Below are 13,690 nucleotides of genomic sequence, written 5' to 3'. Positions count from 1 at the left end.
GGATAAAATTGTAATCTCATGTTATACATTACCTCCTGTTAGTAACGTCACCATTATAATGTCTTCCTAGATATTTAGTTTTTCTGATGCTATAACAAATGGATATTTACTTCCTTTATATTTTCCAATTGGTTACAAATGCTTCAATGAAAAGCTACTGGTCTTCCTATAAGCAAACAAGAAGCTATTATATGAAAACCTTTATGAAAAGCTACTAATTTCATGAATTTTACAACCTGCTACTCCATTGAATTCTTATTTTTTTGCATTAAGTTCTTTTTGTTGTTGATTCACTTGACTTTTGCCTTGCAGTACAGGTTTTCAATTCTTATGCCTCTAATTGTTTCTTTCCCCTTGTCTTATAGTGACTAACACCCTTTAAAAAAAAAATAGACAATTTTGCCCTGTTCCTGACTCCAGTGTAAATGCATCTGGTATTTCATTAGCTTCTGTGAGAATAGTATGTCCATGTATGTGTACATATTTTCAGTGCTAAAGAGGGACCTATGAATCTCTACATTATTAAATGGTTTGTCTGGAACACATGATGAATCATGTTACTCCAGAGATATACTACGGATGACACTGGTCTTTGGAAGAAGTGCTTTCACTCCTAATTATACTAAGTAGCCTATATGTTTTTTTTTTTAACTTTTATTTAATGAATATAAATTTCCAAAGTATGGCTTATGGATTACAATGGCTTCCCCCCCATAACGTCCCTCCCACCCGCAACCCTCCCCTCTCCCACTCCCTCTCCCCTTCCATTCACATCAAGATTCATTTTCGATTCTCTTTGTATGCAAATCAAAAATCAATAATGTTGACCCTTACTATGTCTTCATAGTTCTTTCATCCTTTAACCTACTAATATGATGAAATAGCTATACCAATAAAGTACATAATATTGATCTTTATATTCTTGGAAAAAACCTCACTTGGTTACTCTTAATATATTGCTATATTTTTATTTTGAACATGTACTAAAGCTAGCCTGTAGTTTTCTTTATTTAATTATCTTTAGTCAGGATTTATTATCAGTATTTGGTTTATAAAGAGGTTTGGAAGGTTTTTAGACTCACACTATGTTCTGGAACAGTACTAGAACTGTCTGTACTGGAATTATCTGCTCTTCAAGGTTTCAAAGGGATCTGTGAAAGATTTCTGAACCTTTCTTCGGGGTGGCAATGTTTTTCACAATTTTCCAATTTCATGATCGAGTTGTTTAGTAATCTACCTATTGGGTTTCTCCTCCTTCAAAAATCAGCTCCTCTATTATACATCTAACTTTACCATCTAATACACTATATTTGCTTATATCTTAATTCCTTTACTTTCTTAAATATACATTGTTTGTTCCCCAACCTTTTTAATTATAAATATAAAAGAAAATCAAAGATAAAAAACCCTCAGGTTCCTAAATAAGTAAGCATTTGTATGCAAGTAACCTATTGAATATCCTCCCAACTCTCAATTTGGGCCAAAAAACTATTTTATTGCTTTTTAAAGGCTGGTAAATGTTCAATATATATTAATTTTATTATTACATGGCAAAAGAACTTTTTTTTTTTTTTTGACAGGCAGAGTGGACAGTGAGAGAGAGAGACAGAGAGAAAGGTCTTCCTTTTCCGTTGGTTCACCCTCCAATGGCCGCCACGGCCGGCGCGCTGCAGCCGGCGCACCGCGCTGATCCGATGGCAGGAGCCAGGAGCCAGGTGCTTTTCCTGGTCTCCCATGGGGTGCAGGGCCCAAGCACTTGGGCCATCCTCCACTGCACTCCCTGGCCACAGCAGAGAGCTGGCCTGGAAGAGGGGCAACCGGGACAGAATCCGGCGCCCCGACCGGGACTAGAACCCGGTGTGCCGGCGCTGCTAGGCAGAGGATTAACCTAGTGAGCCGCGGCGCCGGCCGCAAAAGAACTTTTTAATCAAAATAAAATTATTGGGGCCAACGTTGTGGCCTAATGGGTTAAGCCACCACCTGCAACCCCCACATCCTATATATATGGGTGCCAGTTCAAGTCTTGGCTGCTCCACTTCCAATCCAGCTCCCTGCTGAGGTATTTGGGAAAGCAGCAGAAGATGGCCCGATTAATTTAGTCCCTGCACCCACACAGGAGACCAGGAGGAAGCTCCTGGCTACTGGCTTTGTCTTGGACCAGCCAAGGCTATTGCAGCCATTTGGGGAAAGAACCTGAAGATGGAGGATCTGTTTATCTCTTCATTCTTTGCAATTCTGCCTTTCAAATAAACAAATATTTTTTAAAATAAGAAAATAAAATTACTGACTCATTTGCATTATTCTATATCCTAATATATTTTAAATACCCATTTTATTTTAAACCTACAAATGTCTGAAGCTAAAATTTGCCTAGGAAGTCTATGCATGATTAGAAAGTCTATGCTGACAAGATTTCTCACATTTTTGTCTGCTTTTACAACAAATGTGTAAAGCTTAACCTAAAACAAGTTTAAAAGTTTAAGAATTCACTAAGTAATAATGGAACAATGCTTTTGTTTAAATTGATAACAAATGTAACATATGAAATGACATATAATCCTGCAATTTAATTGATAGACCAAAATAAAGGTTATACTTACTAATATAAGGTAAATTAAACGTTTTAAAAGTTGACATAAATTCAATAGTAAATTATTAGAATTTACTAAGAATTCAAATGCTGTATCCTACTCGTAAGAAACTCAACTGCCAATATCATGCCTAGCAATAAGCTTACATCACTTCCCTCACATTGTACACACAACTAGAATTTCTATAATTTTTAGGGAAGATTCTTTGTAACTACTGTATCATCAATGTTATTTTACTTTACCTCTGGTTTTAACTGTTGCTATTCTTTACTAAAAGTTTTATTGTTAGCTTTTACTTTCCATAACTATTGCTTTTTAAGTTTCATCCCCACTGGAATATACAACAGAGTCAAGTAAACTTTTAATGAGGAAAGTCAAGCAACAGTCACACACACATATTTCACAAAGAGTTAATAAAAGACATAATAATTTCTCAATTATCAGTTTTTAACAAAGGGTGCAGGGTTGGGGAGGAATCAACAAATAAAAAACTTACCACTTGACAGCTAAATTCTGTACCTCACCATTTTTATCTTCCAGTAACTTCAAAATCATTTTCACTACTTTCCTTTCACTGTCATCATCCAATTTGATGGAATCTTTCTGCAGTTCTGTCATCAAATCATTTGTAGCCATAAACCTAACCAAAAAATTCAATTATATCAATAATTTAATAAAGATAGTATTTCAAATCCAATGCTATATCATTCATTCAACAGAAACATAATACATCATAAAACTTACCTATTTCTTAAGTGATAATAAACTAAAAGCTACCAATGAAAAAGATAACTGAATATACTTAAAATGCACTATATTCATATAAGTAGACAGATATTTTTGAAGTCCTGATAAGCTCTTATATAAGGTACCACTATTCAAAATTATCTTTCCCAGGTTGGTCTTGATTTCATATTTATGACAGGCCCTGCTGAGAGTGCTCTTTCATTCTAATCACAGTGACCTGCACTGCTGCTTTTAGAGAAAAGTGCCTCTTTTCTTCACTTGGGACCTGTACTTTACTTAGGAAGCCCACAACCACAAACATTAAGACGACCCTCCTTGTGTAATACTATGTATGTGTGTCACAATGGCAGGGGTCCCATATTACAAACTACTGGAAAAAGTGCAATACAAACTGTCACCTTCCTCCCAGCTCCCATCACCTGGTATCTGATGTGTTTTGAAAATGGTGAAGAGGCAATTTTACAAAGTTGCTCTTTTGAACATTAACCTCACTCCCCTTATGCGCTACTGCCAAAGGAAGGCTTACCATTGGACAGCCTGAAAAAAAAATCTTAAGATTGTCTAACTTCAGCTTTAAACAAAAGGGTTGAATACAAGATAAGGAAAATACAGTCTTGAATTCCACCCCTACCCCGTCTATACCTCCCAGGTCATTATTTACAAGTAATTTCTCGGAAATAGAGTTTATCACATTCAAATAAAGCCCTAAGACATAATTAAAAGCTAACAAACTTTCCCCACACTTCTTGGCTCCTTTCCACCTATAGAAATAACCCAACTTAAATAATTACTTAATGTCTTTTTCATTTACTTTACTTGAATAAGATCCAGTTGAGTAAAAATCTAATTTTACAATTTGTTCAGAAATGTCAAATCCATGTTTAAATTAAAACAAAAACTACTGAAAAATGTGAAGTTAAAATGATAAACAGCTATAGAGGCAATCTGGTAACATGAGCATTAATCTATATGGTAAAGATCAGCAAAACACCTGAATAACAAAGCAATATATTATTTTAACTTGAAGGATAATTCCAATAACTAGTCTTTTCCTTTAATGCTGATTTGACAAAGTTTTAAACTACATGCATGTAGTCTAACTCTTACCAAGCTGTTAAACTGCTTGTAAAACAAAGCTTAGATTCACAATGGGGCAATACAGAATGAACAAAGCATGTAGCTTTTCAGAAGGGATACAATTCTAATGGGAAACTCCCATTTTATAATGACAAAACAATTTCCATTAACAATCTGAAAAATGGAAAAAACACTGCATGGTACATCCTTACAGGTACTTCCACACACAAAGCACTGAAAACATTTTTTAAGTAAAATCCATTAAGTAGCCATCAGAGTTATGATTTCTGAGGTCCTCACCTCAGCTACGTCAGCTAGCTCAAGAGATCATCAACTTAAAAGTAAGTAATCTCAGGGCCCGCAAAGTGCGAAGTGGGTAATGACGATTGCCAGCATCTCATAGGGGCGGCAGTTTGAGTCCCGCCATTCCACTTCTGATCCAGTTCTCTGTTAATGCACCAGAGGATGGCGTAAGTGCTTGGGAGACCCAAAGAAGCTCCTGGCTCCTTGCTTAGGACTGGCCCAGCTCCAGCTGCTGGGGCCATTTGAAGAATCAATCAGTGAATGGAAAATCTCCCTGTCTCTCCCTCCCTCCAATTCTGCCTCCCAAATAAAGAAATAAATCTTTAAAGAAAAAAAGTAGTTAATCCCAAATAAAGACTGTTGTTTTATGGCTTTGAATGGGTTCAACTGGTACACAAATTTCATTCTTTTATTCAACATTTACTCACAGCCTATTATTCTAGACAGCCTGGACTAAAAACTAGGGAAAAATAAAAGGTGAATAATCTTTGGCCCCTGATCTCAAAGATTATACTGCAATTAAGAATTCTATTGATTTTCAAAAATCTTTGATTAATAACTAAGTATTTTTTAAAAAGTTGAAATGAACACTATAAAAATTAGCAATAGGCAATTTTAAAAATCAGAAAAACTGAATTAAGATATTGTGATACCAAGAGTGACCCTAAAAGAAAAAATTCCAAGAATAACTGGATATAAAAATTTGCACTATGAATCTCCTTATAAAAAAGTTTGACCAGGCCGGCGCCGCAGCTCAATAGGCTAATCCTCCGCCTTGCGGCGCCAGCACACGGGGTTCTAGTCCCAGTCAGGGCGCCGGATTCTGTCCCAGTTGCCCCTCTTCCTGGCCAGCACTCTGCTGTGGCCTGGGAGTACAGTGGAGGATGCCCCAAGTCCTTGGGCCCTGCACCCGCATGGAGGACCAGGAGAAGCACCTGGCTCCTGGCTTCAGATCAGCGCGGTACGCCGGTCGCAACGCGCCGCGGCCATTGGAGGGTGAACCAATGGCAAAGGAAGACCTTTCTCTCTGTCTCTCTCTCTCACTGTCCACTCTGCCTGTCCAAAAAAAAAAAAAGTTTGACCAGTTTGAAAGCTGTCCACAGCAGATTTAAAAGCTCATTTGAAAATGTCTCTTTAACATTTACTGTTTTAGGTAGAATGGGAAGAGCTGAATTCATCCATGCAGACTCAGTCTCCTCCCCTTCTTCATCTAATAGGACAGACATGTGAACAAATTTCAATCTTGTAGATTTTTTAAATATTCAAGAATATATAGAAATGCTCATATCAAAGAACTGTTAAGGTTGGATCCTGAATAGGGGTTTGCATGTGGAAATCTGGTTTGGGATTTAAATTATTCTTTTTTTTTAAATATTTATTTATTTATTTGAAAGTCAGAGTTAGAAAGAGAAGGAGAGGCAGAGAGAGAGGTCTTCCATCGCTGGTTCACTCCCCAATTGGCCACAAAGGCCGGAGCTGTGCTGATCTGAAGCCAGGAGCTAGGATCTTCCTCCGGGTCTCCCACGTGGGTGCAGGGGACCAAGGACTTGGGTCATCCTCCACTGCTTTCCCAGGCCACAGCAGAGAGCTGGATTGGAAGTGGAGCAGCCAGGGCTCAAACTGGCACCCATATGGGACGCTGGCACTGCAGGCAGAGGCTTTACCCGCTACGCCACAGTGCCGACCCCTAAATTATTTTATTTTTCCTGTGGCAGAGCACCTTAAAGGACTGAGGAACAGGTGAGTCGGTGTGGCTGGAGCATACAAACCTAATGGAGAAAGAAACCTAGTAGTAAGATGATGGAAATGTAGGCTGAAGCCAAAGAGTCTTAATATCCATCCACTATGTATTACCAAACTACTATGTATCAGGTACCCTACTAGCTGCAGTGGATACAAGGGCTAGTCAATGCAGACACAATTCTCACTGTCTTGGATCTTACATAATAGTCCACAAAAGCATATTAATTTTTAAAATTACATATGTAAGTAGGTACCTATGTAAATATGAACTGAGGGGTACAGTATTGTGACATAGTGGGTAAAGCTGCAGCCTGCAATGCTGGGATCCCATATGGGCAGTTCAAGCCCAGTTCAAGCTCCATTTCTGATCTAGCTCCCTCCTAATGGCCTGGGAAAAGCAACAGAAGATGGACTGAGTGTTTGGGCCCCAGCACCAACGTCAGTGATCCAGATGAAGCTCCTGGCTCCTAGCCTTGGCCGAGCCCAGGGCTTGCTGTTTTGGCCATCTGGGGAGTGAATAATTGGATGGAAGAGCCCTATGACTTTCAAATAAATACTAAAAAAAAACAAACAAAAAAAAACAACCCTGAGATAAATTCTGTTAAGGAATGTGTCATGAAGGCATGAATAAAACAACCTAGTCTGGATTCAGTGTTGTGTTAGGCTGGGTGCTGTGTTTCAGGGAAGAATATGCAGAACTGGGGAGGAACTATGGTAACTTGTACCAAGTAAGCAAAAGGTCAGGAACTAGAGATCTGTAGATTATATCATGATTTTGAACTACATTTAAAGAGACATAGGAGGGGCCAGCACTGTGGCATAATGGGCTAAGCTGCAGCCTATAATGCATATGGGCTGGTTCTAGTCCCAGCTACTCTACTTCCAATCCAGATCCCTGCTAATGCTCCTGGTCTCCCACCCATGTGGGAAACCTAGAAGAAGCTCTTGGCTTCAGCTTAGCCCAGCCCTGGACACTATGGTCATTTGTGGAGTGAACCAGTATACAGAAGATCTCTTCTCCCTCTCTAACTCGCCCTTTTAAATAATAAATAAATCTTAACAAATAAATGAATAAATAAATAGCCATGGGAAGCTACTGGAAGGAAGCTGGGGTAGAGATGGGGAGTCAATACAAGAAACAGATTTGTATTTCCCAAACATTACTCCCACTATACATGGGCAACACTTTGGAGAGAATCAGTCTTCAACTAGCAAGAATGAACTAAGACGAGTCAGGAAACTACTGCAGCAGTCTGAGTAAAATGACAGCAACTTGAATTAGGGTTATGGTCATCAGTGGAATAGACAGAGTCAATCCTCACTATTTACAGATTCACTTACTCATTAAAATTTATCTGTAACCCTAAATAATACTCTCCATTTTGCAGTTATTTGCACATAAATGCAGAGTGGTAAAATATTTGAGCCACCCAAAACATACATTCCCAGCTGTGCTGGACAAGGATACACTCTGCCTCCCGCTTTCAGTTTATGTGCTGTAAACAGGTATCCTCTTCTTGGATTATAGTCAGTGCCATGTTTTTCATGTTTATGTTTTCTACTGGTGATTTTGCTGCTTAATATTGCCCCCAAGAGTAGTGCTGAAGCACTGTTCTTAAGTGCAAGAAGGCTGCATTGTGCCTTCTGGAAAAAATACATGTTAGACAAGCTTCCTTCAGGCATGGGTTACAGTACTATTGATTTTGAGTTTAATGGTAATGAACTATATGTTAAGTATAATATCTTTAAATAGAAACATAAGACATAAAACAAGGTTACAGACTGTATCAACTAATTATGAAAATGCTGTGAGACAAGGGGCTCACAGGCACCTAGCCTTGTAATTCCCCCTAGAAGTAATGGTTCAGAATTTGGTAATTCAGTGTTTGAGATGACTTTGTAGAACTTAATTACTATAAATAGGATTGACTCTACTGGAGATTACTGAGGTAAATTAAGTTTTTCAAAATAGATTAGATATGGAGATGATAAGGGGATGAGCTAGGAAGAAAGGGCTGAATGTTAGATTCAGCTGATGTATCTTTGTCCAGTCTTCATCTTACTGCAGAAACGGTTCAGTCACTTACCTTACACCAGGAGACAAGATTCATTCTGGTGCAACTACAAACTATATTGGATGGATATTCCTCTGATCTTACTCAAAAAAATCTCTGCCATTGTTAAGATGCAAACATCATAAATCAATGGCCCCTAGTCCAGTTTCATGTACCTTAGTCATAAATGGGGATTGAGAATGAAAAAGAAAAATCATCAGCTGATCTGAGAGGCTCATACTCAAACCTGTGTCATCACAAACTGATCCAAAGCTTACAGCTAAAGTATTTTTTTGGACAATGACAATTTTATAGAATATCCCCTTCAGAAAAAGTCGGTGAGCAACACAAAACACCAGACAACACCCTTCTCCAATTATTAAGTGACTGTCTCTTTTTTCTTTTAAACCAATGACAACTTTTAGCCTGCTTAGGTCTGCCTTCCCTATAAAATTTATTATTAACATGCCAAGAAATAGAATTGCCTTCACTTCCTGTCAATATCTACTATAATGCAAAGCTCTGCTTCATTAGACTCTTCCCCAAAGAAATCCATTCCTTCTAACATCCTCTTACCCAGACACCCTTACTGTGATGACTAATAAACCCAACTGTGTCAGGGATGTGTGCTTTCGGACATTTCTAGAAGAAAACCAGTGTAAGCAGTGCTTAAATATCAAATAAATGAACAAATAAAATATCCACTCGACCTGCTATGCCAAGAGATTTTTAGGAATTTTAGGGAGAGCAGTTTCAGGGAGCTCAGACAGGCAACTGCTAAGAAATTTGGAGCTTATCTTTTAGTCAATGGAAATGAGCAGTGGAGGCAATGATCAGCTGTGATATTTAGGAAGAAAACTCTAATGGCCTGAGTGAACAATCAACTGGTTGAGAATGAGGCCTGAGACAGGGAAACGAATTTAAGAAATACTTGTGGAGGACTAAAGGAAAAAGGCAGGAAGCATTAAGGTCAACATCAGAGTGGATGGTAGTACAACAGGGCAAGATAAAGGATAAAGACTATTCAAGCCAGGAAAACAGAAGATAAAACATGAACTTTCAGACACCTATGGAATTCCTAGGATGTAACTGGTAGGCAGTGCCACCTTATTCATTTATTCTATAACAAAGGTATGTATCAGCATAAGGAACTGTGTAAGTTCTTCCTTGAGGGGAGAACTTTTCATCTTCAATAAATGCAACGCAGAGAAGCAAAAGCAATGGTAAAAATGGACACCCTGTACTGCACAATGAGTAACTCTCACCACAACCTCTCTTCTTATATTTAAACACAAATTTACCCTTAATTCCAACAGAAATCTAGATATGAGTCAACTGCATCACCATTAAACCAATTATTTTTCAAAGATCCTGAACACACACCACTGCTTTCTCACTTTTCCTCATCTATTCCTTTCAGGGCTATGAACTTGGAGTACGTAAAAGCACTTTTAACTCATCTTTCTTCTCAGGTTCCTCAGTGGGGTCTCCTTCACCTCATTTTCAGTGGTTAAGTTATTCCCACCAACCTGAGAAGTACCCAGAAATCATCTTCTTAATCTCCACAAGTTTATTTCTTCTGATTAAACCTGCTTTTCTCCAAGCACAAGTGATCAAAGTAATTTCACTTAGTATTTCTTGCTATGTTACTGAAACATTTTCTTCTATCTGATAGAATCTCTAAGGCCACTTCTGTCTCTGAAAGGCATTTTTATTAGCATTTTAATGTTTCAAGAGAAAATGTCTTCCATTATCCAAAACACCTAAATGAAACTGGCAACATAAACTATTATCAGGTTACGAAATGCCTGCATCCCACAATGCTGTGAGTCACTTCAAGAAAACTGTATCAAGTGGTACCTAAATAAATAGATCAGTTGCTTAAAGTTATTTTCTAAAATTCTTACATACCTTTTCATTAACCCTGGAACTAAAATCCAATTCCACTAAAACAAGTACCTATGAGAACCTACACTGCCAAGGTACTAGACAGAATGGAGGATTCAGCTTTTTGTGGCTGGGTATGGAACTCTTTACCCATCCAGCTCCAAGTTATCTACTCCCTCTCTCCTAGTGAAATTTTGTATAGTGTGTTCTCATACTCGTACTCATTTTCTCTACCTAGCATTTCATTTTCAAGACCTATCTCAGATCTCTCCTAGGACATCAATCTTTGCTTTAATCATCTCTGCCACTGGCCACTTGACAGCTTACACACTACCCTGGGTTATTTATATGTTTACAATGGCATCTTAACTATTCAACAAACATGCAGATTTACTGAGGGCAAACACCAGACCTTGAACTTTTTGTGGTCCTTCTCAAGAAATGAGTAAATGCATCTTCCAGTATAATATATACCACAAACCCAATTTCAGAACCAGCTGAAATTCAAGGCCTGACCTACTGGCTACCTCACTTCACTTTTACTCTTTATTCCTTTATGAAGTAAGTACACAGTACTATGCACAAGCATACTGGTTTGTTTGTCTTGACATTTCTCATCAGAATGCTCCCCATTCCGCTTAAATCTTAATATCCCACACCATCAAACAATGAATACCAAAACATGAAAGAAAAGGAATATCAGTTCTTTTTCAATAAATGGAGCCCATAATTTAAGTCTTATAAAAGCCTTCTTTGAAAATGATGAAATTCCAACATTTTGAGGCCTGAATTCATTTGTTTACCTTCTCAATGGATTATGAAATTATCTGGAGACCTGAAATTTTAGGCCTAGAAATGATCTTTTTCTCACAAGTGAAAATGCAATCTCAATTTAAGTAGCTTAGCCAAGATCTCACTATTCCTAAAAAAGAATCACACAGGGTGTCGGCGCTGTGCCACAGTGGGTTAAAACCCTGGCCTGAGGCACCAGCATCCCATATGTGCACCGGTTCTAGTCCCAGCTGCTCCTCTTCTGATCCAGCTCTCTGCTATGGCCTGGGAAAGCAGTAGAAGACAGCCCAAGTCTTTGGGACCCTGCACCCACGTGGGAGACCCAAAGAAGCTCCTGGCTCTTGGCTTCGGATCGGCGCAGCTCTGGCTGTTGCAGCCACCTAGGGAATGGACCAGCGGATGGAAGACCTCTCTCTCTGTCTCTACCTCTCTCTGTAACTAACCGTCTTTCAAATAAATAAAATAAATCTATAAAAAAAAAAAAAAAAAAAAAAAAGAACCACACAGGACTGGAACACAGATCTTGTGACCAGGTCAAATTCTCTTTGTAGTATATCATAAAAAGAATAAACATTTTTCTTGATTTTGGTAGCACTGCTTTCTTCCTCTCTCAATCAACAGACCACTTTACACATGTTAAGATATTCCATAACGTTAATTAACTTCGCCCTCAAGATTCTTCCTGTGATATTTAATGTCATCATCATCTGTGCTATTTATACCAAAATAAAGAAATTTCTAACAAGAAGTTAAAAAAGAACAACTGTATCAAGATAAACACCCATACTGAAATTAGGCAGAAAAATCTTCAAAACTGTTTACTTTAAATGCTCACTACTTCAATTAATCTTTAAATCTGTAACTTAATACAAAAAATTCCTCAGCTTCCAAAGATTTGCCTGTGAACTGAAGCACATTACAAAACAGTTTTTACAACATAGTTCATTAAAAACACCTCGGGGATGTCAAATTGCTGGAAGTTGCTTACTATTCCTCAACAAAGCTTCTACAACATTCACCAACTATTATATATTAATATTACACTACCTAGTCAAGCTATGTTCTGGTTCATTCCAACCCAAATCAGTAGAAAATTCTTAGTAAATTCAGCAATAACTACAGAGTAGCATCACACATTGTTACTTCCTTCACATAGTTTAAAACAAAATAAAACCAAACCCCAGGGACATACACCCTACACAAAGGTTTTCAAAAAGTTCATAGAAAATGCATATTATGAAAAAACTATGCATGGATTAAAAAAAAGTTTTTTGCAGCAGAATAAACTTGTCTTTTAATTCCATTTTCCACAACTCTTAAAAGTACCTTGATACTATGTTTCCTTTGCAAGAAATTGAAAAGAGCTGGCTTCAGTCAACAGACATCTATCTGTACAGTATCACCACATGACATGACTTCTAAGTATTTCTAAATATATTACCCACATAGGATTCTGTAAAGTTAAAACTGCACAACAGGGAAAGTGCTACCTTTAGACTGAAATGAAAAACAATAAGAATAGATCAGTTCTTCTACAGAATAAGACAAACTGACAGAAGCAGGAAGAGACACAGCACAGATTTTCCATGGCTGAAAGTTACATCCAAGTCTCACTCAAGCATTTCCATTTCAGTAACTGGAATTGGGAGCAAGCAAAGTTCCAAAGGAAATCAAACAGCATCCTCATTCTTAAAACATAAAACTTTTATTTTCCACCCAATAATCTTGATTTTGCCCTTCCAACTACACACATCTCAAATTCCAAACTACCCAAAACAAGCACCTCACTTCCAAAAAGTAACAACGCCAAAATCTTTCAGGTTAACAAACTGGTTTTAAGTTTCAGACACAACACTTACACTCCCTAGGTAGCAAAACTTTTCCAAAAGCATGTGGTTTTGAAGCCACAGAACCAAAACTGCACTTCAGTGACCATTTTAATATGACAAACACCATCAATCTAAGTAGGATCACAATTATTGCTTTTTCCATGGCTCTCCTTTCCCAAGTTAGAACATTTCTTGCCGGCTGAGTTTGGACCCATTTTCCTGTTAAAACGTCCTGTTCAGACAACACGTACAAACTGGCTATAACTTAGTTGAAGATTACTTGCTCGTTCTTTTTAAATGCACATAAATGACACGTGTAAAACTGAAGGTGCAGAAATAAAAAAGCATGTTTGTGAGAGACAGAGCATATGTATTTATTTGTAAAGGAATGCAACAATCAATGCAGTGTGCGAGGAGGGGAAAAAAAAAAGGCCCACAGATAATCAACTTGTGAAAACACAGCATGTCTTCAACATGCATGTGACAAGAATCTGGAAGCAACAGCACAAGCCTCCTGAAACAGACTGCTGTATAAAGCTTCGCATTCCCCAGCCCCGTGTCAGAGAACTCCTTCCAGGAAGGTCCGGCTCGTTCGGACTCTGGATGTAGGCATATGAGGCTGAAACCCCGAGACCCTGCGTGGGTTTCACCTGACGACGGAAACTGA

General features: G+C 38.1%; 1 protein-coding gene across 1 annotated transcript in view; it reads right to left on the bottom strand.

The window, feature by feature from the left end:
• Positions 1–13,690, bottom strand: part of CAND1 (cullin associated and neddylation dissociated 1) — a 70,007-nt gene that overhangs the window by 55,307 nt on the left and 1,010 nt on the right. The window contains exon 2 of the mRNA XM_051846406.2: positions 3,088–3,231. Within this exon, the coding sequence (XP_051702366.1) occupies positions 3,088–3,231 (144 nt within the window). The remainder of the gene's footprint in view (positions 1–3,087; positions 3,232–13,690) is intronic.

Source organism: Oryctolagus cuniculus, chromosome 11 (assembly GCF_964237555.1).
Source record: "Oryctolagus cuniculus chromosome 11, mOryCun1.1, whole genome shotgun sequence".
Taxonomy (NCBI): domain Eukaryota; kingdom Metazoa; phylum Chordata; class Mammalia; order Lagomorpha; family Leporidae; genus Oryctolagus; species Oryctolagus cuniculus.
This window is presented reverse-complemented; position numbering and strand designations above follow the sequence as displayed.